Below are 26,556 nucleotides of genomic sequence, written 5' to 3' on the forward strand. Positions count from 1 at the left end.
CTCACACAGGCCGCCCACAAAAATCGCTATAAGACTGCTTCACAAAGCTTCTTCTAGTCCTGACTGGAGTACATTGAGTCGCCCAGCAGGCTCCACAACAGAAACGCCTGCTTACTTCCTTCCTCTTGAAGGAGCACACACAATTAAAATTCCACAAAGGCGCGACCAATGCTCACTTCCAGGTCGTCTCTAATATATCCAAATCATAGAGAAACGGTGTACTGTGTCCCCAACGGTTTCCTCACAATTGCGAACAAGTAGCCTTCGCTCCACCACTATCACAAGGAACTATTTTCTTCCTCCTTTCAGGAGATCAACAAAGTACAACCATCTCTGACAACTGCTGTAGCTCAGGTGAGGTCACAACGTCCTGCTAGCTTCATGTCATGTCACCAAAGTATCGACATCACATTTCATGTTACTTATTACCAGATGCTCGTCCTCTGCTTGTATTTTTAAATTATTCACTGGCTTTTTTTTTTCTCTGACTACTTAATCTCAGGTCCCGAAAGCAGAATAACTCTCTCTGGGTAGACTCGCTCCACCATGCTACATGGTGTTATAATAGGGGGAAGGGAGGGTTGACTGAGCATTTGAGTGGGGGCAGGGAGGGTGAGGGGTAGGTAGGGTTTCTGTGTGGCAGAGGGTGGTGGTATTGTCCTCCCTCTGGTGTTGCTGGGATGCTGGTTGTGGGTTCCCCCCTTGCCTCTGGGAATGTTGTGTTGGGGGCTGTGATTTCCTGGTTTTCTCCTCACACACTGTACTTCATCCATGCTTCTACTGCCATGGCTCTCTCCTCCCTCGACCTGTCCCTCTGGAGGAATACTTTTTGTATTCTCCCACATATTGCAGATGGCTCTTCCTTTCTAGAATATCCTCCTTCATGGTCTTGTTTGCAAACACTGTCTTATCAGGCGGTCTCTGTCCTTGTTGTACCAGCCCAACCTGAAAAACCTCCTCAATGTTTTTTTCAGCCCCTTCCATCTTTAACCCCTTTAGTATTCCATTCACTCCCTCTCTGTCCTTACTATTCCATTTTTGCCTATTGGGGCCTTCCTGTTACACACACAAATCACATTAGTGTGATGCGTCAAATGAACAAATCCACAAGGGCCGTGATGAGGGCTCGAACCTACATCATAGCAGGTCCCAGATGCTGCCTTAATCGACTAGGCCATGACATGGTCAAAATAATTGCAACAGGAAGTTCATTTTCCTTCTCATGGATCCTGCAGTCTCTCCACGACACAAACCAGGGTTTTACACAATTCCCCCATGCACTCGGGCTCTGTCAGATCCTCTCAGACATAGGTTCGAACCCTCATCACGGCCCTTGTGGATTTGTTCACGAGCCTCCCTGTTCTCTGATGCCCAGAGCTACCACTGATCTTTTTCTTTCTAGCAGCTGACTGGTGCACCTTGCTGCTTCCTGTGAGGTAGCTGTTTGCGTGGCTACCTCCCTCACTGTGGCCATTGCTTCTGAGCTCTTTTCCAGTATTTCAGCAATTGTTTCATGTACAGAGGCATTCCTTTCCAATGAACCATTTCCATCATCCCTTTAGATGATTATCTGAGGTTCAGTCTCCATATTGTTCTCACTGAGGGTTTTTATCTCCTCCTTTGCTGGGTCAACTCACTTTGCAGGTTGTTTATTTTATACTTCATTTCATGCATCTCCTTCCTGATTTCCTCCCAAACTTGGGAGAACATTTCCTTCATTAAGTCAGTTTGACTTTTCCCTGTGCTCTTGGTGTTTGTGTACTTACCTAGTTACTCACCTAGTTGTGTTTGTGGGGGTTGAGCTCTGGCTCTTTGGTCCCTCTTCTCAACCATTAATCATCTGATGAACAGATTCCTGAGCCTACTGAGCTTCATCATATCTACATTTGAAGCTGTGTATGGAGTCTGCCTCCACCACATCACTGCCTAATGCATTCCACCTGTTAACTATTCTGACACTGAAAAAGTTCTTTCTAATGTCCCTGTGGTTCATTTGGGTACTTAGTCTTCACATTTGTCCCCTTGTTCCTGTACCACCCATGTTAAAAAATTTATCCTTATCTACTCTGTCAATTCCTCAAAGAATTTTGTCGGTAGTGATCATGTCTCCCCTTACTCTTCTGTCTTCCAGTGTCACCGTATGTGTGTGCGTAATTACCTAAGTGTAATTACCTAAGTATAGTTACAGGATGAGAGCTATGCTCGTGGTGTCCCGTCTTCCCAGCACTCTTTGTCATATAACGCTTTGAAACTACTGACGGTCTTGGCCTCTACCACCTTCTCACCTAACTTGTTCCAACCGTCTACCACTCTGTTTGCGAAAGTGAATTTTCTTATATTTCTTCGGCGTCTATGTTTAGCTAGTTTATATCTATGACCTCTTGTTCTTAAAGTTCCAGGTCTCAGGAAATCTTCCCTATCGATTTTATCAATTCCTGTTACTATTTTATATGTAGTGATCATATCACCTCTTTTTCTTCTGTCTTTTAGTTTTGGCATATTTAATGCCTCTAACCTCTCCTCGTAGCTCTTGCCCTTCAGTTCTGGGAGCCACTTAGTAGCATGTCTTTGCACCTTTTCCAGTTTGTTGATGTGCTTCTTAAGATATGGGCACCACACAACTGCTGCATATTCTAGCTTTGGCCTAACAAAAGTCGTGAACAATTTCTTTAGTATATCGCCATCCATTTATTTAAAAGCAATTCTGAAGTTAGAAAGCGTGGCATAGGCTCCTCGCACATTATTCTTTATGTGGTCCTCAGGTGATAGTTTTCTATCTAGATCCACCCCTAGTGTGTGTGTGTGTGTGTGTGTGTGTGTGTGTGTGTGTGTGTGTGTGTGTGTGTGTGTGTGTGTGTGTGTGTGTAGTGGGTGAGTGTATAGTGCCTCACCACCACACATCACCACCACTCATCACCACCGCCTATCACCACCACCCCTCACCACCACCCATCACCACCATCCATCACCACCGCCTATCACCACCACCCCTCACCACCACCCATCACCACCATCCATCAACACCACCCATCACCACCACCCATCACCACCGCCCATCACCATCACCCATCACCACCAGCACCCCATCACTTGCACGCATCACAACCACCCATCACCAGCACCCATCACCACCATCCATCAACACCACCCATCACCACCACCCATCATCACCACCCATCATCACTACGAAGCCTCACTAACACCCATCACCACCACCCACCCAACACCACCACCCATCACAACTGCCCATCACCAGCACCCATAACCACCACCCATCACCACCACCCATAACCCCACCAATGACAACCACCCATAACCACCACCCATCACCACCACCCATAACCCCACCCATGACAACCACCCATCACCACCGCCCATCACCAGCACCCCATCACTTACACGCATCACAACCACCCATCACCATCACCCATTACCAGCACCCCATCACTTGCACGCATCACAACCACCCATCACTAGCACCCATCACCACCTCCCATTACCACCTCCATTAACACCGCCCATTACCACCACCCCTCACCACCAATCATAACCACCACCCATCACCATCATCGATCACCACCATCACACACCACCCCCCCCCGCTCCCCCCTCCTACCCCCATCACCACCACCTATCACCAACAAAACTATTACACCACAACTCTCCTCAGACGACTGCGAGCTTCTACTTGTATAAATATTTAATTCAATAAGATATTGGTATTTGTAATATAATAAAGTAGTCATCAGTGTTGGTGGAGCGCCGCTGCTACAGTCCTCTTCCGCACAGTATGAGGAAGCTGTGGTGTGCAGCAGTGTTGGTGGTGACGCTGGTGAGTGTGGTGAGGCCTCAGTGTATCTCCAACAATGACAAGCTGGTGGTGACCTCCCCACCTGACCTGGCCCACATCACCCCCTTCAGCTTGGACCTCTTCAAGCAGCTCTATCCACCCACCGCCACAGGAAACTTTTTCTTCTCGCCCTACAGCGTGTGGACCGCCCTGGTCCTGGCCTACTTTGGGTCTGCTGGCAGGACTCGTCAGCAGCTGCAGGACACCCTTCGTCTCAGAGACCCTTCAACCACTCTGGCTACCTACAGGGCCCTCGACCGTCTGTGAGTCCATTCACATTCCTCACTTGTCATCTTAATTACTATCTTTTGTACTTAAACAATTAAAATTTGTATTACATTTATCTGTATCAACGAGCAATGTTTACCAATATTTGTGGTATATTATTGTTAATTATGAACGCGCAGGTATGCTGAGAGACAAGCCAACACCACAGAGTATGTGATAGACTTGGCCAACAAGATATACGTGGACGCAGACTTCGCCCTTCGGGAGTGCGTGAGGGAGGTCCTCCCTACGGAGGTGCAGACAACCAACTTTAAGAAGGTGTGATATATTCTGCATGCAGGCGGCAGTACTGTAGTTAACTTGTGACTGTTGGAGTGTGTTGGTTCACTCAGATCACCGACCCTTGTTATTGCACAGATGGACAGAGTCATCACGTGGGAACCCTTGACAGCACTGCTGCACCTGTACTACTGAGCGTCTCAGCACCACAGCTGAGACCCTCTGACACACACCATGTACTGCTCTTAGCAGCACCAGTAAACACAGCAGCAGCACTACAGCTGAGACCCTCTGACACACCCTGTACTGCTCTCAGCAGCATTAGTAAACACAGCAGCAGCACTACAGCTGAGACCCTCTGACACACCCTGTACTACTCTCAGCAGCATCAGTAAACACAGCAGCAGTTCTACAGCTGATACACTCTGACACTCACCATGTACTGCTCTCAGCAGCACCAGTAAACACAGCAGCGACACCCTGACACACACCATGTACTGCTCTCAGCAGCACCAGTAAACACAGCAGCAGCACTACAGCTGAGACACCGCTGACACACACCATGTACTCCTCTTAGCAGCACCAGTAAACGCAGCAGCAGTTCTACAGCTGAGACCCCTCTGACACACACCATGTACTGCTCTCAGCTGCATCAGTAAACACAGCAGCAGCACTACAGCTGCGACACCCTGACACACACCATGTACTGCTCTCAGCAGCACCAGTAAACACAGCAGCAGCACTACAGCTGAGACCCCTCTGACACACACCATGTACTGCTCTCAGCAGCACCAGTAAACACAGCAGCAACAATACAGAGGTGTGTGTGTGTGATCCTCTATCCATCTATCATTCTATCCGTCCATCTTATTTTTCCAACTATCATTGCATCCATCCATCTACTCTTGTAGATGTTTAAGTGTTAAAGTGTTTAAAGTGTTTCTTTAGAATTGTTATTATATAATTAAATGGACTGTATTAATAATAGTTTCTTGTCAGGTATTTCCACTTCCACAAATTTGGGGGTTAGATTGATAGCATTAAATTTGAAATTGTAATAATATTAATTCAATGAATTAGTTAGTAAGTTACACTACTATTGGTTAATGGTGAGAACTTTGTGGCTTAGCTGGAAAGACGTATCCTTCCTAGGTCAGCCCAGACACGGAGTAGATAACGCGGATCAAACATGCAAAATAGACCTCGTGGTCCCTGCGTCCAGTACTCCCACGTGTTGAAACTGATGTGGTACCCTCTCACATCTCCATCGTATATGTGCCAACAATTTACGGTATACTAATTGCTACAACTTACTATTCACATTGCAATTATATTCAAGGCAATACCCAATGGAATTAAATGAAGCTTACTTGGTTTATTTGTAGGGCATGACTCCTAACCCGGCTGAAATTCTAATCTTATAGAGCTCGTAACAAAAGAATAAAGCTTACAACTGGGACAAGTTCTCTCGTGGTTGGAGGATGTGGCAGTCCGATGTATGGTAACTTGTTCTAGGACAAGTCTCAGCTGCTCAACTTGCCCCTTCGAGAGATACCCTTCTCTTATAAGTACAAATATGGCGGTAAAAGGGAGTATTATGGTATATCCAATCGTCAACAACGCCATGTGCTCAGCTACTGCCGCGGTGCGCGGCGTCCTACCTCCTCCCTCACAGCTTTTTTTTTTTTTTAATTTATATATACAAGAGTTTTTACATTCTTGTACAACCACTAGGACGCATAGGGTGTCCGGCAAGTCCTTAATCCTATGTTTCCTGGAATACGACCCCCACGAAGAATCGTTTTAACAACCAGGTACCCATTTTACTGTTGAGTTAATCAGAGGCTACAGTTAAGGATCTGCGCCCATTAAATCCTCCCCGGTCAGGATACGAAGCCCAGGACAAAGCGCACGCGGAACGCCAGGCGAGCGTCTTACCACTACGCCACGGAGACTGCTATGTAACGGAGACTGCTATCTAACGGAGGAGACTGCTATGTAACGGAGACTGCTATCTAACGGAGGAGACTGCTATCTAACGGAGGAGACTGCTATGTAACGGAGACTGCTATCTAACGGAGGAGACTGCTATGTAACGGAGACTGCTATCTAACGGAGACTAGCTTATAGTCACGACACCTCTTTCCGGTGTAAATTTACATATGAGAGGAGGTAGATGCTAATTTATGAGCGATTTTATAATCCTCAATTATTATGAACAGTTTTATACTGTTTCTGACAGCCTACCGCAAAGAGTTCAATAATTTAGGAAGAGTTATATTAAGCTAGAATTCCCAGTATGATCCCTCCTCTTTCTCCATGAAACATTTATTCACGGTAGTTTTAAATTTTACTATAAGAGGAAGTCAAGGAATTCATCCTATTTATTAATGGAACTCAATCTAAGATGGTAATCGCGAATAAAGGCAGATTGTAGATGAAGTTTTATGAAGTGTTAGGCAAAGGAATAGTCACCGCGAACATGTGGCGACTGACCCGATCATCCCTTTGCATGTTCTAGAACTTCTAAACCCTCAATTATCAGATTATTAGTACGGTTAGTTAGATTAGTGCTTTAACCCAACGGATTTTATCTTATTGTATCATGGGTTAGCATTTGAGGTGTCGGAAATTTCCGACAACTCTATCCATCTATCATTCTATCCATTCATCTATCATTCTATCCATCCATTTATCATTCTCTCCATCCATTTATCATTCTGTCCTTCCATCTGTCATTCTGTCCATCCATCTATCATTCTGTCCATCCATCTATCTCTGGATGAGATAGATGGATGGACCAAACCTACCATTGAGCGGTAGGTTTGGGACGTTGGTAAGCCACACGGTATGAAGGAGTTGTCAGGAGGAATGGAGGAGGCAATATAGAAGTTGTGTGTTTATGGTAGTACGGCTGAAGTTTGAACATCAGAAAATATATTTATATTTTCTCAAAATCAGTAAATAATGTTGTATATTATGATAAGAAACAAGCAGTTTGGATTTTTTATTAAAAAGTTACCCATCTGTTTTGTATCTGTGTCTCTGCCTTTGGCTGTGAGGGCATGGGAGTCTGTGGGAGTTGTTGTGGCTATACTTAATTTGTTTTATCGGGCTATGATCGAAATAATAACAAAAACAATAATGTCAATTTCCCAGTATCAATGAATAACGCCGCACACTATTAAAAAATTATTGATATGAAATTTTATTCAGAATATTTACAGGGTTAGCCAGCAGCCAGTGCCAAAAATTGTGGTGGGGGTCTGAGTTTGGACCTTGCATCCTGTTCACTTTTCACTTCTGGCGACCCTGACCAGCCAAAGTTCATCCCATACTACAGACCATTCTTTCCGCAAATTTGGGTGAATCTAGTCATAAGGAGTCTCGTCGTGGACGTGGTGGCGAGCAGACGTGCTTTGCTTCGCTCTGCTACTGGCGTCTGGTGGGTGGACGTGTTTGTCGTCGCTGTTGGCCGGCGTGTTGACGGATGGGCGGATAACGTCACGCTGGGGGTGGTATATGTGCCATCATGGGCTCCTACACACCTCCACTAAAGCGCAAGGAGTCCATAGGACTCAAGTTTAGTTGTCATGCTGCTCCCGACCTTGTATCCACCACGATCTTCGAAGTGTTACAGATCAAGCAGGAAGAAATATTTGGTTACCAACCACTGCCAGGGAACAGGGTGGTGTTGAAATTTGGAAACAATGTGGCGTTTTCAGAGTTTCTTAAGAAGTATGATGATGACATTATAAGTTTACCTAATGGGAAAGGATCAGTACAAGTGATTAATTTGAGAAAAACGTTTACATACGTTTCTGTGAGGGATGCGCCATTTGAAATGTTGAATGGAACTATTGTACACATACTGGAACAATATGGGAAAGTGGACAATGTTCGTTTTAATAAATATACGTATGGCCCAGGGAAAGGGTGTTTTAATGGAACACGAACAGTAAAGATGAAACTTCACCGTAATATTCCTTCATCAATGTCAGTAGCAGGTCATTATATTAAGTTTATATACAATGGCCAAATGCGAACTTGTTTTAAGTGTGGGCGTACTGGTCACATGGCTGCTGCCTGCCAGGTGGAGGCATCGGAACGGATCAACATTTTTCATGAACATGACTTTCCGCCATTAATAGAGGATAGTGTATCAGGAAATGAACCCGCTGCTGTAAATACTGTAGTTCCAGGTGAGGTAGATGAAGTAACCCACAACTCTGTAAGTGAAACGTCTGTGGAAGTGACTCCCAGTGCGGATGCGGCTGGTGAAGGTAACTTAGATCAGGACGATGAAGGTAATGCAGACAAGGAGGGTGCAGGTGACACTGCTCAGGACGCTTTACCGGCTGTTGGTAACCCTGGTGAGGGTGAGGTAAGTCTGGACACTATACATGTGGACGCCCATAACATAGGTGCTGACGCTGCGAAGAGCTGCGAGGCTAGCGGTGGTGCTGACCTTGGTGAGGTGACGATGGAACAAGTAATTGGTTGTCAACTGGATGTAGAGGATGACACAATGGAGGATAGTGATGTAGAAATGTCTGTGCAGAGAGCAACTCCACCCTCTTCAGTAAGGTATGATAGAAAGGGTAGGGGTAGTGTGAGGGCTGGGGGTGTGAAGGCTAAGGGTGTGAAGGCTGGTTCTGTAACCAGTCACGGGAAGAAACGGAAAAAATTTACTCGGAGTATTGATCTGGAACGTATGAAGGATTACGCCGCTAAATTAAAAGTCTCTGAAAAAATTGAGCAGGTTGTTGCCGTTGAAGTTCACCGTGACCAAGGCCCCGAAGAGTCACCGAAACGTAGCGAGGGCACAGTACAACAGGTGAGTGAGGATCATGGTAAAGAGAACAGTGATAAGGCATGGTGGGATCTTGTGGAACATGAACAGAATCGAGACGCGAGTGCAAATATTAAACTTAAATTTCGAAAAGGGAAAGATGACACTAAGATAGTGTCAAGTGAGATAATGACGGATAAAGGGTAATTTTGGTTTCTCTTCAAATTCCGTTCGTGAAGCCAATTAATTTTAATTGTGCTACTTTGAACATTAATGGGCTCAATTGTAGAAATAAACAGTTGCAGCTGTTATCATTGTTTAAATATCATAATTTGGATGTACTTTTAGTGCAAGAACACAATGTACAAGATGTTAAGAAACTTGATGTGCTGCTTGATTTCTTTGAAATATTGATAAATCCAACGACCTTGTTGAAAGGTGGTACGATGATATTGATTGCTAAGCGAGCCCACATCAAGGTTCTTAATACTGAAATGGATGATAATGGTAATGTTTTATATGCGAGGATTTCCTTTTTTGACACAATAATTCCTGTACTTAATGTGTATGCTCCCTCTGGCACCCGCAGGAAGAAAGAGAGGGAGGACTTGTTCTCTAACGAGTTATTATATTTTTTCAGAAATGATACGCGTAACGTTATTTTTGGTGGCGACTTTAATTGTGTCACTTCTATGAGAGATTGTAGCATTCAGTCGAACGCATGTGTATCTCCTGCTTTAATTACACTTTTGAAATGTAGTGGTCTAAAGGATGCAAATAGCATTAACGGAGGTGTATATGAATACACATATGTTCGCCAGAATTATGGTTCTAGGCTTGACAGATTATATATGCACTCGTTCCATGATAAAATTAGTTCTTGCAGTACTGTTCCGGTCAGCTTTTCAGATCACTGTATGGTTGTGGTGAAGCTTGTTATTGACGATCAGGTTAAAGTGGGTACAGGGTCATGGAAGCTCAATTGCAGTCTGTTGCAGAGTAGAGATGTAATTGATAATTTTCATGTATTGTGGGAACATCTGGTTGGGCAAAAACGTAAGTTCAGATGTCTATTGGAGTGGTGGGACATGTGTAAAGTTGCATGCAAAAGTTTCTTTGTGAAAGTATCCAAACGAAAGGCTGCTGAAAAATATGGTCTGTTAAACTTATTCCAACAAAGACTAAAACAACTTTATGTAAAGGTCAATATGGGACTAGACAAGTATGAGGAAATTACCATTTTAAAAGACAGAATTAACAAATTGAGGGATGAAATATCTGAAGGAGTCAATGTTCGCCTCCAGATTAATGATAGGATGTATGGTGAAAAACTCTCTCCTTATTTGTTAAGTAAAGTCAAGAATAACAAGGGTACAGCACTTGTAACTAGTATTAAGGCAGGTGATGGGACGGATATGACAAATACGGATGGGATTGTATATTATGTTCGGGGTGAATTAGAGAAATTGTACAAAAAAGTGAACGTGGACCAAGGTATGCAGGAGTATTTCCTTGGAAAATGTACACGGGTTTTAACCCAGGATGACAACACGTCATTATTGGCAGATGTAGATAAGCAGGAAGTGTGGAGTGTTGTCAAGAGTTTAAAGGAGGGTAAATCACCTGGCTGTGATGGGTTCCCGGCGGAATTTTATTTCTATCTATGGGATGTCATTGGTAAAGACTTTGTACAAGTGGTGCAGTATAGCATACAGCATAGGAAGCTTAGCATGTCACAATCTCATGGGATTATTAAGATGATACCTAAGACGGGTGATTTGCATATTCTAACGAACTGGAGGCCACTTTCCCTACTAAACCAGGATTATAAAATAATATCGAAACTGTTGGCAAATAGACTTAGGATTGCAATGGATAAACGTATATCAAAGGAACAGTTTTGTGGTGTGCCTGGAAGATCTATAATCAATTGTAATAATGTAATTAGGGATGTTGTGTATTATGTGTCTGAGAATAATGTTCCTTCCTCCATGATAAACCTCGACTGGTCGAAAGCCTTTGACCGTGTTGATGTTCAGTTTGTATTAGCAATATTGGATAGGGTAGGAGTGGCATGAGAATTTATTGATTGGATCCGTATGCTTTATAAAGAGTGTCGGAGCAGCGTCTGTATCAATGGAGTCTTAAGTAAACCTTTTTCAGTTGAACGATCTGTACGTCAGGGATGTCCCCTTTCAATGATTTTGTATGTTATATTTCAAGAGCCACTGTACCTGGCAATAAAAAGCAATGACTTTATTGTTCCACCTCGTCTTCCTAATGCAATGACACTTCCTGTTGTTGGTTATGCAGACGATACAACTATTTTTGTGTCGACAGAAGACTCGGTGGTGAATGTTCAGAATGAGTTAGACAACTTTGAACGAGCGACAGGTGCTGTTATTAACAAGAACAAAACGTGTATGATGGGTCTTGGCAGTTGGTGTAATAAGGTTAACTGGACAGGTTCATGGTTCAAGGTTGTGGAGTCTATTAAAGCTCTTGGGATTTGCTGGTGTAAAACATATGAAACAACATTGGTTACGAATTGGCAAGTACTATGTGGGAATATAATAGTTGCAACGAATATGTTGTCAAATAGGAAATTGACCCTGTTTCAGAAGGCTGTAATAATCAATTGCAAAATTTTGTCTAAAGTGTGGTATTTGTCTCACAGCTTTCCCATAGACAAGAAAAGTGCTATAGAGATTGACAAAACTATTTTTAGATATGTATGGTATGGTAGATACCAGCCAATTAAACGAACTACCCTATGTAAAGGTAAGAAAAACGGTGGAATAGGAATACTAAATGTGTACCATAAGTCATTGGCAATCTTATGTGTTACTTTTAGAAAGGAGATAATGCAGAGGGATAGTGTAAATGCACTAGGACATTATTATTGTAAATTACGTGTTAGCTATTTGATACATATGCCAGAGTATACTGACCTTGCTTTTATTTCACCGCACTTTTATTCATGTGCAATTGATGTTCTCAGGCGGATTTGTAATATTGAAGGTTTTTTAATGATGACCAGTAAACAAGTGTGTGATGTTATACTACCAAATGTAGTTCCTAGAGTAGAGGAGGCATATCCACTCTTTAGCTGGCAAGTAATATGGGCAAACCTTCATGTTAAATTTATTGCCCCAAAACAACGTGAGCTATTGTATCGCTATATTCATGAGACCCTCCCTACTAATGATAGGTTGTTGATGTTGGGCATTAAAGACGACAATAGGTGTGACCAATGTACTGAAATTGAGAATAATATGCATATATTTTATTTCTGTAAGCAGAAAGTTGTTCTTGTAAACTGGATTAGAGACACTCTTAAAGATTTATGTGGACCAAGTATTAGAGTGGAGTTAATGTGGTTTTTAATGTTTCATATTGACATAAAATGCAAGAAAATTAGGAATACAATAATTATGTTACTTTCTGATTACATTTTTTGTGTGTGGATAGGCAGGCAGGAAGGTTACTCAGTAGACAAAATATTGAAGTTCTTGCGAGGCAGGATCAGGTATAACATTTGGGGTTTAATGCTCATGCTCGGTGATGATATAGAAAATTGGTTTACTGAGGCTTATATAAAATATATATAAATGTAATATTTTCCCCTGTATTTTAATGTAAGTTTATTCTTCAATTTTTGTAACTTGTTTATAGGGGTTTTCTAATAGATCTTGTTCTGTACTACTGAAACACTTGTTCACTAAGAATTGTAATGTATAATTGCCTTGTAACACTTATGTATATGTAACTTGTATTGTATTTTTTTAAATAAAAATAAATAAAAAAAATCTAGTCATAAGAGAAACTTATCTCTTATCTGCGTGTTTGATCAAAGCCTAAAACTTTGAACAGACAGACAGACATTTTCACTTCAGTATTATAGATGTTTACCCTCATTGTTTAGTTTACCCTTATTGTGTGTAATCCGTTTTCTTTTATTCCATCTATTAGGGCGACGAGGCGGCTGCAACAATCAACAACTTCGTTAACAAGGCAACACGAGGCAAAATCCCGGAACTAGTGGATGGTGGAGTCGTGCAAGACAAGGTGATGGTGCTGGTGAACGCCGCCTACTTCAAGGGTCTCTGGCTGGCGGCCTTCAACACCAGCGCCACCACCAAGGAGAAGTTCTTCCCCACCCCGGGCCGGCACACTCTTGTTGACATGATGAAACAAGTTGATTATTTCAAAATTGGTAAGTTAAAACACACAAACACACACACACACACACACACACACTACATACCAGTTGATTGACAGTTGAGAGGCGGGACCAAAGAGCCAGAGCTCAACCCCCCACAAGCAAAACTAGGTGAGTACATACACACACACATGCAGGGAGCCGGTGGCAGAGCGGAGAACATGCTGGACACGTGATCCTGTGGTCCCGGGCTCAATTCCGGGCGCCGGCAAGAAACCATGGGCATAGTTTCTTTCACCCTATGCCCTTGTTACCTGGCAGTAAATAGGTACCTGGGAGTTAGTCAGCTGTAATGGACTGCTTCGTGGAGGGTGGGGGTGTGTTGTGTGGGTGTGGGAAAAAAAGTAGTAGGAGAAACAGTTGATTGACAGTTGAGAGGCGGGCCGAAAGAGCAGAGCTCAACCCCCGCAAGCACGACAAGGTGAATACACACACACACATAATGTGTGTGTGTGTGTGTATGTGTGTGTGCTGCTAAATGTGAGAGGACACAAAAAAGTATTCCTCCATAGAGACATGACAAGGGAGAAGAGAGCCATGGCAGCAGAAGCAAGGAAGACACACAGGGTGAGAGGAGAAAATCAGGGAACCACAGCCCCAATACAACATTCCCAGAGGTGAGAGGGTGGGGGGGGGGGGGGGTAACTGCCAACCAGCATTCCAGGAACACCAGACAGTAGGGCAGCACCACCACCCTTATCCCCATAGAAATCCTCCCAGTCCCGAACCCTCCCGGTCCCCACTCAAATGCTCAGTCAAATCCCCCATTCCCACCCTGTCACCCCATCCCGATTCCCACCCTTTTCCCCCTCTGCCCTTTCCAGCCGAGTTCCCTACCCCATCACCCCATTCCCTCCCAGTCCCCCCCTCCCCCTCACCCCATACTTTGAGGCCGCTTCGGGCCGAGATGGTCTCTGTTTACCTCTAGATGCTGGCGGCACTTCGCCTCTAATGTTTGCTGCACTGTGATGTTTACTGTTTAGGAAAACTCCGTCTGGATCCTCCTCTGAGACCGGGAGGTCATATTGATCTAAATGTGTGCCATGATAGGATCTAAACTATTGGGACCAACTAAAGAGCCTAAACCTGTATTCTCTTGAGCGCAGGCGGGAGAGATACATAATAATTTACACATGGAAAATAGTAGAGGGGCTGGTCCCAAACCTGCACACAGAAATAACAGCACATGAGACCAGAAGGCATGGCAGGATGTGCAGAATACCCCCGTTGAAGAGCAGAAGTGCAACAGGATCTCTGAGGGAGAACTCTGTCAACATCAGAGGCCCGAGACTGTTCAACACGCTTCCGCTACACATAAGGGGCACAACTGGCCGACCCCTCACAGTGTTCAAGAGAGAACTTGACAAACATCTCCAAAGGTTACCTGATCAACCAGGCTGTGACTCATACATCTGGCTGCGAGCAGCCGCGCCCAACAGCCTGGTTGACCAGTCCAGCAACGAGGAGGCCTGGTCACCGACCGGGCCGATGAGCCCCGAAATCACCTCAAGGTAACCTCAAGGTCAAGGTAAGGTCACCTGAGGGAAACCATGTAACAGTGATGTCTTAGAGCCCTGCGGGGTCTCGTAAGTGTTTATAGGAGAGACGTTGTGTGCACCTCCAGACGTCGTCATGTTGTTGTAGGAGACTAGTGTGACAGTCCTGAGAGTGAACACTGGTTACAGTGGACTGTGGTTGCAGCAGACTAGTGTGACAGTCCTGAGAGTGAACAATGGTTACAGTAGACTGTGGTTGTAGGAGACTAGTGTGACAGTCCTGAGAGTGAACATTGGTTACAGTGGACTGTGGTTGCAGCAGACTAGTGTGACAGTCCTGAGAGTGAACAATGGTTACAGTGGACTGTGGTTGCAGCAGACTAGTGTGACAGTCCTGAGAGTGAACAATGGTTACAGTGGACTGTGGTTGTAGGAGACTAGTGTGACAGTCCTGAGAGTGAACACTGGTTACAGTGGACTGTGGTTGTAGGAGACTAGTGTGACAGTCCTGAGAGTGAACACTGGTTACAGTGGACTGTGGTTGCAGTAGACTAGAGTGACAGTCCTGAGAGTGAACACTGGTTACAGTGGACTGTGGTTGCAGTAGACTAGTGTGACAGTCCTGAGAGTGAACACTGGTTACAGTGGACTGTGGTTGTAGGAGACTAGTGTGACAGTCCTGAGAGTGAACAATGGTTACAGTAGACTGTGGTTATAGGAGACTAGTGTGACAGTCCTGAGAGTGAACACTGGTTACAGTGGACTGTGGTTGTAGGAGACAAGTGTGACAGTCCTGAGAGTGAACACTGGTTACAGTGGTCTGTGGTTGCAGGAGACTCGAGTGAGCTGGGAGCGACGGTGTTAGAGATGCCGTACAAGGGGAAGGCGGCGTCCATGTTGGTGTTGCTGCCTCAAAACACCCCCGGCGGCGCCCCTGGCAAGACCTCCACGCCCTTGGCCGCCCCTGGCAACTCCGCCACGCCTTTGGACGCCATGCTGCGGCGCCTCTCCCACGACACCCTCCGCCACGCCCTCGCCAACCTCAGGAGACAGGAAGTTATCCTCAAGTTTCCAAGGTTTAGGCTGGAACAAGTGATCACGGAGGACCTGATAAAGGTAGGTCATCACTTTGTTGATTTTTCATAATATTGGTAACCTTTGGCCAAACATTTCTTGAGTTTTAGTTAAACCATTATAAATATACTTCTCAAAGTGAGTGTGGGATCTGTTAAGGTTATTGATGGCATGGCAAGGGTGTTATTGACGGCATGTCAAGAGTGTTATTGACGGCATGGCAAGGGTGTTATTGACGGCATGTCAAGAGTGTTATTGACGGCATGACAAGAGTGCTATTGATGGCATGTTTTGAGTATTATTGACAGCATGGCAAGCGTGTTATTGACGGCATGTCAAGAGTTTTATTGACGGCATGTCAAGAGTGTTATTGACATCATGACAAGAGTGTTATTGACGGCATGACACGAGTGTTATTGACAGCATGGCAAGCGTGTTATTGACGGCATGTCAAGAGTTTTATTGACGGCATGTCAAGAGTGTTATTGACGGCATGTCAAGAGTGTTATTGACGGCATGACAAGAGTGTTATTGACGGCATGACACGAGTGTTATTGACGGCATGTTTTGAGTATTATTGACAGCATGGCAAGCGTGTTATTGATGGCATGTCAAGAGTGTTATTGACGGCATGTCAAGAGTGTTATTGACGGCATGTCAAGAGTATTATTGACAGCATGGCAAGCGTGTTGTTGACGGCATAACAAGAGTGTTATTGACGGCATAACAAGAGTGTTATTGACGGCATGACAAGAGTGTTATTGACGGCATGACAAGAGTGTTATTGACGGCATGACAAGAGTGTTATTGACGGCATGACACGAGTGTTATTGCCGGCATGACAAGAGTGTTATTGACGGCATGACAAGAGTGTTATTGACGGCATGACACGAGTGTTATTGACGGCATGACAAGAGTGTTATTGACGGCATGACAAGGGTGTAACGCCAGGAGCTGCGGTATGGTACCTGTGGTATGATCAACATGTTACCACACTGTTGATCATGTAATCCCTCCCCCTCCACTGTTCATCATGTTAACTTTCATGAACTCACTGCGTTATACCAAGACATTTGCCTGTCTCGTCCCATGGCCCTTGTAGCGTGACATAAAACATGTGCCAGATGATTCTGTAACATTCTCCAATCATCCTCTGTTACCTCTGTTTTCCGTAACATCATTATTTTGGCATCGTTCGTCAACATTAACATGCACAAGGTCACTCCCTCAGGAAGATCATTAACATATATTAGGAACAGTAGTGGTCCCAGGACCTATCCTTGGGGGACCCACATGTTACATTTCTCCCGCTGGAAACCTTGTCTCTGACTGTGACTACTCTCCTTCAAGTATTTCCTTACCCAGTTTAGTGTTTTCCCCAGTGTCCCAGCCTGTTCACGAGCTTCTCACGAGGAACATCATCAAATGCCTTTTCACTGTCTAGGAAAATACTATCTACCCAGCCTTCTTTTTTCTGTCGTATTCTAGTAACCTTGTCATAGAACTCTGTCAAGTTTGTCTGGCATGACTTTCCCCTTCTAAATCCTTGCTGTCGTTCTGTTGCAAAGATCATCCTCTCTAGATGCTCCAGTATTCTCGCCCCGATTACTCAGTCCAGCACTGTACAAGGAATACTTGTCAATGACTCTGGTCTCTAATTTAGTGACTACATTTGCCTTTTCCGTAATTCTGGAAGAATCCATGTTTAGAGTGTTTTATTAAACACCTCAGTAAGTGGGGTCACATTTTACCTCTTCAGGCTCCTTCAGTAGCCATAGTGATGTTAAGTCTGGTCCAATTAATTTTGTTACCTCTAGTTCCTTCAAGGGATTTGTAACCTCTTCCACTGTGACTATTATGTCATCCAGTGTTTTCTCTGGCCTTTCATCGCTTAACTCTGGTCTCCACAGTGATGCCATAGTAATGACCACCTGGAATATTTTCTTTAGTTCCTCACACACATTCTTGTCGTTTTCCATATGACTGCCCTCTTCTGCCTTATAATGTGGTCTGTGACTGATGTTTTACTCCTTCTATGGCTTTAAAAGAGCTTTGGTTGGTCCTTAGTTCTATGTCGCTTTCAAACATTCTCTCGGCATCCCTCCTGACTCTGTAATAATTTCTGGCTCCCTTTAGTGCTGTTATGAATTTAGCTTGCTTGTTATGGGGGGTATAGAGTATTAATGAGAAGGGCCAACAGCTAGAATCAGAAGGTATCAAAATTAGAGGAGATCAGATAGGCCCGGCCCCCAGTACGAACATAAAACCATATTAAAGAAGTTGCTTGAAGTAATACGTCAGACTAGAAGTTGATCACTGATCCCCTACACAGGAAGAATGGATACTCCTTTAAAATCTAACTTATTTATTAAACCCTCTTAACAACCCCCCATATACATTAACAACAATAACAATAACTACTTTACCACACTATCTTATGTTAACTACCTTGTTCCAAAAAAAAAAAATAGATAGGATGCAAGGCTTACACTTGGGACAAGCTAGGGTAAAGTCTACCAGGCAAGGGACACTAGCAAGGACTCTAGGTAGCTTGGTATCCCTTGAGCACACGTGGTTCCACTGAGACCCCTTAGAGTAACTTAGCAATATAAACACTAGCGAAGCCTATACACATTACTACACACTTATGCCAGATACGTACATGCAACGCGGTACTTAGCTTTGTAAACTAGACACTGGCTAAGGTAAGGGAAGAGGAGGAGGAGACAGAGCCACACAGGAGAGGTGTTGGCTCAACCACAGCAGTCCAGACAAGGCTGTCGGAGCCTCCAGTTCGAGCTCTCTCCAGTTGTTGTTGCCGGGAAGATAACCAGCTGATCGTACAGCTTATAAACATTACAAATTTTCACCGACGTACAAAACTGGTTACTTTAATAGTTCTAAGAATAGTTGATAACTAGTTCAGTGCTTAATATTCAACAACAAGCTCAGAGTCTGAATGTTCTGTGAGAAACATGGTTCGTCTTACGTCTGGCAAGGAAGATAGGAACAAAAATGCATCAGCAGTCCTATCAAATAATGTAAAGTACTTATTTAGAGCTCAATTTGACCTCTGGTTTCCAACTAAGGAACCCAGAGTTGTAACAAGAGCGTCTATTTTCCTCTCGTCCGAGCTCTCTCTACTTTGTCCAGGCCTTTGTCTTCCTCTCTTGCACTTCTCTCCACTGCCTCTAGAACCATTGGTTTACTTTGTCCTGTGTCACGTCTCTTGACCCTTGTGGCTTGACATATTATATATACCAGATCCCTGTGTCACGTTTCTTGACCCTTGTAGCTTGACATATTATATATACCAGATCCCTGTGTCACGTTTCTTGACCCTTGTGGCTTGACATATTATATATACCACATCCCTGTGTCACGTCTGTTAACCCTTGTGGCTTGACATATTATATATACCAGATCCCGGTGTCACGTCTCTTCACCCTTGTGGCTTGACATATTATATATACCAGATCCCTGTGCGTTACTTCCCACCAAGAGATCGTTCACTGTGTGCACAGATGGTGCACTGTGTACACAGATGGTCCTCTGTGTACACAGATGGTCCGCTGTGTACACAGATGGTCCTCTGTGTACACAGATGGTCCACTGTGTACACAGATGGTCCGCTGTGTACACAGATGGTCCACTGTGTACACAGATGGTCTGCTGTGTACACAGATGGTTCACTGTGTACACTGGTGATCCGCTGTGTACACAGATGGTCCGTTGTGTATACTAACTACAACCTTAGTGCCGTCAGTAGCCAACGCACACCAAGAGATCGTCAGACATTTGCCTCCCTTATTAAGACCCGTCTGCATACCGGCGCTGTTCTATATGTACATTGTTACACTGTCGGCAGGGAGAGAGACCAGCTTGAGGTGAATAGCAACGTGTTGTATGTTACCTGTAACACTCTCATCTCTACCACAGGCTCTCAACACCCTCGGGATCCAGGACCTGTTCACTGATGCTGCCGACCTCTCTAATTATCATCCTACTGGCAATTTGCTGGTTACCAATAGCATCCATAAGGCCGTGATAGAGGTGAACGAGGAGGGTTCGGAGGCTGCTGCTGCGACAGCTCTGGTCTTCAGCCTTACGTTCTCTAGACCTCGTCGCGTGTTCTCGTGTGACCGACCCTTCGTCTTTCTCATTCAAGATAACGATACCAGCAACATTCTCTTCTTGGGCGTGTACAGGCAGCCGTAGATCTTCCAGGGCGTGTACAGGCTGCCGTACATCTTCCTGGGAGTGTACAGGCAGCCATAGATCTTCCTGGGCGTGTACAGGCAGCCGTAGATCTTCCTCGGCGTGTACAGGCAGCCGTAGATCTTCCAGGGCGTGTACAGGCAGCCGTAGATCTTCCAGGGCGTGTACAGGCAGCCGTAGAGACATGGCAGGACACTAACTGCTCCAGGAGCCCATATTATGCTTAATGTTATCATGTTTGTTAATGTGTTATGTCAGGAACACGCGGTGTTGATGGTCCCGTTCTACAGCTCACAGCAGAACAATGTTAACCAGAAAGTCATAAATGGAAAACATCCATAATTAAAGTTCTTAAAAGTACCTATGTTTTATTTATCATCAGCCTTAGACAGCAAGCATTATTGAATATGATCACAAAACTTAATTTAACTACTCTAAGACGATCACAACATTCATAAAACCTCAAATGTATTGTTTGTAAAAAAGTTCCACCTGTTGTTCGGGTATAAATCTATCTCGTATTATTTACATAGCAGCGTGTTCGCAGGCAGGCGTGCGCGCGCACAGGCGTGTGTGTGCGTAATTGTCTAAGGGTAGTTACAAAATGAGAGCTACGGTCGTGGTGTCCCGTGTTCCCAATACTCTTTGTCGTTTAACGTTGGGAACTACTGACGGTCTTGGCCTCAATCATCTTCTCACTTAGCTTGTTCCAACCGTCTACCACTCTCTTTGCAAAAGGAAGATTTCTAATAATTTTTCAGTCATTAGGTTTCCTTACCTTGAATCTGTGTACTCTTGTTTTAGAAGTTGGTGATCTCAGGAATTCCTCTTTTTCAAGTTTGTAGATTCCTGTTACTATCTTCTACGTAGTGATCATATCACCTCTTTCTCTTCTTTCTTCTGGCTTTGGCATAATGAAAAAAGCTAGCTTCTCGTAGCTCTTGTTTTTCAGTTCTGGAAGCCATTTTGTAGCATGCCTTTACACCGTTCCCAGTTTACTTACGTGCTTCTTGATATATGGCACCATACAACCGCTGCATATTCCAATTTTCGTATCATTTATATATATATATATATATATATATATATATATATATATATATATATATATATATATATATATATATATGTGTGTGTGTGTGTATATCACGAAAATAAACACGTGATTAAAAATGTGACAATGTCAGACCACGGAGGAAAAATGAAACAGGAATTTCCTTAAGTACTTTCGTATATTAATACATCTTCAGGACTCCTTCTGAAGATGTATTAATATACGAAAGTACTTAAGGAAATTCCTGTTTCATTTTTCCTCCGTGGTCTGACATTGTCATATATATATATATATATATATATATATATATATATATATATATATATATATATATATATATATATATATATATATATATATATATATATATATGTATATATATATATATATATATATATATATATATATATATATATATATATATATATATGTATATATATATATATATATATATATATATATATATGTATATATATATATATATATATATATATATATATGTATATATATATATATATATATATATATATATATACATATATATATATATATATATATATATATATATATATATATATATATATATATATATATATATATATTGTGACGATAATCTCCTTCAAGAGATTGAGCCTGCTCTTCCCTCCTAAGTTCGTCGCTATACATCCCTATACAACTAATATGGAAGAGATATCCAACAAGTACAACTCCAAGGTTTGCCAGAGAGCAAACGTATTCAGCACCAGGAACACCTGCTCCGCCTCCACCACTCGAACCACCAAACTACCTGTCCGTCGCCTGCTCATCGCTGATTGGCTGGTGGTCAGTTGCACCCGCTCCTCCACCGCCACACTACCTGATGTCTGGGGCCGCCACGACCTGCAGACCTCAGAATATCCAGTGCTTTCAACAAGTTAACACGTCTCGTTGGTAGACTAAGCTCTGGCTTACGTGTACTAAGAGAGGTGGCAGATTAAAGCCAATATTCCTGCACCCATATTTTGCATTGTATATTGTTCACTTGTTATTACTCACTTGTCTTAACGTAACTTTTCATTTTGCCATTTGATTATTCTTATTATTTTGATTGATTGATTTTATGTTCCAATTTGTATGTCCATTTTATTCATGTTTTGCTTTTCTAACGTAATTAAAATCTCAATGTTAAATTTACTTGTGTTTTGTGTGTCTTCCCATTACCTTACCACAGACGAAGTTCCAGATTATCTCTTTTTTGTTTCTATATGTGACGAGGCCATACCCCTAGCTTTTGAAACAGCCGAACACCAACGCGTTACCGTCACATATTAAGTGGGGGCCTGTCCTAGGAGGTTCACTCAGGTACTGGTGCCAAGTAGTAATTAATGGTAAGCGTATTTAACTTTGGTAACGTAGCTTTTACTATTTTTCATATTCAATTTCATTTTATATGGTGCGGAGTGTATTGTGCATTACGAGAGTAGCATATCGTGAAGGTGAGACAACTTTGGATTACGTGGTGACTGTAGGCCTCAGTCATACTCTTAATTGGTCATCTTTCCCTCCGTGTTATTACTCGTGTTTACCATCTTTTGTCCCTTGGATATTTCTCATATTTTTGACAGATCATCATATTGGTACCCTGGTACTGTGGTCTGCCCCGGGTCAAGTGCACCTAATCTTCTGCAATCTGACTGTAGGAGGACAAAGAGGGCCATAGTTCCTCTAGCTCGAACTTTAGTTGCTGAATTGGGACCTCAGCAGCAGTTCTCGTCACCAGTTGACACCTCGCACCCCTACACGTCAGTCAGAGATGATGATACATACAACGGTAGGGAATTAGCTTACTTTTTCAGAGCACAAAAGTTCGCTAATTCTTTAAGTATCATATTAATTTCAGTAGGAAAAACTTGCTTATGTCCTATAGAGATTCGGCAAGGTATGCCTACATCCTTGGACTACAAATTTTACTTTTGAGGCAATTAACTGTTTCATTTGTTTTCGAAACTCTGTTTCATTTGTTTAGTAGGATTTTCTTGCCCTTATCCTCTTACATGAGTACCGGGTACAAGATTTCCTGCGCCTTTGATTTAAATTAATCATTTAACATCTTGTACTTAACTTTAATTGTTAAAGATTCCACAGGATAGGTACCAGTTGCCACGTTGTCCTATTTCTGACATTCACTATATAACGGTATATTCGTTGTACATTTATTTGCTAATTTCACCATGTTTCGTCTCCAAACTTTCCTTGCAAATCCAGCAGGTGAAATGGGGTCTTTAAGTCGTGCCAAGAAGACTGAATTACAAACTCTTGCACATGAGTATCAACTAGAAGTTCTCTACCAAGCCAACAGAAATGAACTACACAACCTGTTGCTGGATCACTATTTAGAGCAAGGTAAGATAGACTCTGAAACTCATGAAACTTACTATATTGCAGATAAACTGATTTAGCAACGATGAAACTCAAACTAGAGCTGGCCAAGATTGAACGTGAGCAGCAAAGGGAAGCCCTCGAGCAGCAAAGAGAAGCAGCTGCCATACGAAGGGAAGAACAAGAACGTGAAACTGCTTTGAGGAGAGAAGAACAAGAACGTGAAATCGCCCTCAAAGAACGTGAAACTGCCTTGAGGAGAGAAGAACAAGAACGTGAGTTTGCCTTACTCCGTGAACGTGAAAGAGTACAGCTTGAAACAAAACAACGCGAATTGGAGATGCAACGCGAACATAACAAGCAACAAGCGACTCTGGCTCTAGAGTGTCGTCAACAAGAAATCGCGTTGGAAACTTCCCACCTCGCTCAACGCCAGCAAGCTACTGCCAATCTTCCCATCAGTTTTAATATATCACATGCAAGTAAGTTAATGCCATCCTTTGTAGAAGCAGAAGTTGATGTGTTTTTACCACCTTTGAAACCCTTGCTAATCAACTCAGTTGGCCTGTCGACCAGTGGGCCACACTTCTCAGAGTCCATCTTACAGGTAGAGCTGCAGTCACACTCAGTACTTTGGCGTCTGAGAATGACTACCAGACTCTGAAACAAGCAGTGTGGACGCCTACCTCCTCTCCACAGAAAGTTATCGAAGGAAATTCCGTGACCACCTGAAGGCAAGTACCACTACCTTCTTCGAGTTTGCTAACACAAAACGGAGATATTTTATGAAATGGCTGGAAGCAGCACATGTCTCTACTTTTACAGAACTCGTCAACCTGATGCTAGTTGAAGAATTCTTGAGGCGTGTGCCGCCTCCTGTCCGTCTATACTTAGCAGATAAAGAAGAAACCGACTACCTGAAGTGTGCTAAGTCGGCTGACACTTACAGCCTCATCCACCGGCTGACACCCGAACCATCCTCCAGTAAGAAGTCGTGGTACAGTTACGAGAAAGCGAGTACCGAACAGGCTGGCTCGCAATTGTACTGCAAGTATTGTAGACTCTATGGACATACCATAGACAAGTGTGGTAAGTCTCAATACAAAGGAACCACTGACACACAGAAACCCAAACCAACTCCTCCTAAGTCCGGTAAGCCTGTGATGAATGTTGGTGTTAATGTTAATGATCTTTCTCTTTTCAGTAACCACCTGTATACTGGAACTGTCTCTGGCAACGGTTCAAATCCGGAGGGACGTTTCAAATTGAAGATCTTGAGGGACACAGCGGCTCTTCAATCGATCATCTTGAAGTCGGCTGTGCCCAACATCGCCTACACCGGAGAAACTGTCTTCATCACTGACCTCACCGCTACCACTCCTTATCCTCTCGCCAGAGTCCACCTGGATTGTCCCTTCGTGAACGGAGAAGTCCAAGTCGCCGTCAGGGAAAAGCCTTTTCCCATGCCTGGAGTGCAACTTCTCCTAGGCAACGACTTGGCAGAAGACCTGCAACCGACCAACCTGAACGTCATGGACAAACCCCAGGTGTGTACCTCTGTGCCAATTAACCCTATACTTGAGTATGTTCCAGCAGAGGTTCAAGAGAGTGATGAAGTTTCTCCTCCGGTTCTAGTGACCACCCATGCACAAGCCGCACGTCCACAGCCAGCTGACTCTACTGCTACCGCTGTCCCTCAAGACCCTCAGAAACTACCCCCGAATCTGACCAAGTTGGAGTTCCGTAAGTTGCAGAGGGAAAATCTTACCTTAACACCATTGTTTTTCCAGGCTGAGACTCAACCCGACAGTATTCCTGGGTTCTTCCTAGAGAACGACTTGCTCTACCGCAGATATAGACCCAGTAAACTGAAGGAGGAGGACGATTGGGCCAACATCGAACAACTTGTGATTCCTACCAGCCTGCGGCCCACTATTCTACACCTGGCCCACGGAGCACTCTCCCACTACGGATTCAACAAAACTTACCATGGGATTCGTCAAGACTACTACTGGCCAGGTATGGTAAATAGCGTCAAACAATACGTAAAACAGTGTCATACGTGTCAGATGGCAGGCAAACCGAACATCTCCATTCCCAGAGCGCCACTGATTCCCATACAGGTGCCTGCGGAACCTTTCCACAGACTTATAATAGACTGTGTTGGTCCTTTACCTCGAACCAGTTCAGGTAACGCCTATATCTTAACCATCCTGTGTCCTACCACCAGATTTTCCATAGCAGTTCCAGTGAAGAACATCACGGCTGCTACGGTTGTAAAGCATCTATTGAAGATCTTCACTCAATACGGATTTCCCAGGGAGATTCAGAGCGACTGTGGTACCAACTTCACCAGTGATCTCTTCAAAAGGACACTGGAGGAGTTCAACATCAAACAGGTATTGTCCAGCCCCTATCATCCTGCTTCACAGGGTTCTCTTGAGCGTAGTCATCAGGCTATCAAAGCACTCTTGAAAAAGTTTTGTAGTGAAACCTCTAAGGATTGGGATAAGCAAATTGATTTGATTATGTGTATTTACCGAAGTCTTCCCAATGAGTCCCTAGGAGTATCTCCTTATGAGATGCTCTACGGCCGTAAGTACCGTACTCCCCTTAAGGCTTTCAAAGACTCTCTAAGAGATGCCACCTTCAGTGAGCATCAGAATGTGCCCCAGTTTCTTCAAAACCTTCAACACATTCTAGAGAGAGTCCACCGTTTTGCCCATGATAATCTATTGAAAGCCCAGGAGAGGATGAAGACTCATTACGACCAGACCAGCAAAGTAAGAAAATTTAAGCCGGGAGACTTCGTGCTAGCATACTTCCCTATCCCAGGTTCTCCTTTACAAAACAGGTTTTCAGGACCATACCGCATCAAGGAGTGCAGAAACAACCACAACTACGTTCTCGAGACTCCAGATAGGCGGCGGAAGACCCAGCTGTGCCACGTCAACCTCCTGAAGCAATATAATGGTACTCCTCCCA

The 26,556-nt window shown here is 43.7% G+C and overlaps 1 protein-coding gene across 2 annotated transcripts in view; it reads left to right on the forward strand.

The window, feature by feature from the left end:
* Positions 1-20,519, forward strand: part of LOC123747628 (leukocyte elastase inhibitor-like) — a 45,267-nt gene extending 24,748 nt beyond the window's left edge. Inside the window, exons 1-6 of one of the 2 annotated variants that reach the window (XM_069323904.1) lie at positions 332-354; positions 3,790-4,113; positions 4,258-4,396; positions 13,122-13,365; positions 15,700-15,983; positions 19,881-20,519. In XM_069323904.1, coding sequence (XP_069180005.1) covers positions 3,791-4,113; positions 4,258-4,396; positions 13,122-13,365; positions 15,700-15,983; positions 19,881-20,159 — 1,269 coding nt within the window. In that variant the 5' untranslated portion in view covers positions 332-354; position 3,790 and the 3' untranslated portion in view covers positions 20,160-20,519. Of the gene's footprint in view, positions 1-331; positions 355-3,789; positions 4,114-4,257; positions 4,397-13,121; positions 13,366-15,699; positions 15,984-19,880 lie in introns of those variants that run through there. The other variant, XM_069323903.1, reaches the window with a different exon arrangement.
* The last annotated feature ends 6,037 nt before the right edge of the window (positions 20,520-26,556 follow it).

The sequence above is a fragment of the Procambarus clarkii genome, chromosome 13, assembly GCF_040958095.1.
Source record: "Procambarus clarkii isolate CNS0578487 chromosome 13, FALCON_Pclarkii_2.0, whole genome shotgun sequence".
NCBI classification, from domain to species: Eukaryota; Metazoa; Arthropoda; class Malacostraca; order Decapoda; family Cambaridae; genus Procambarus; species Procambarus clarkii.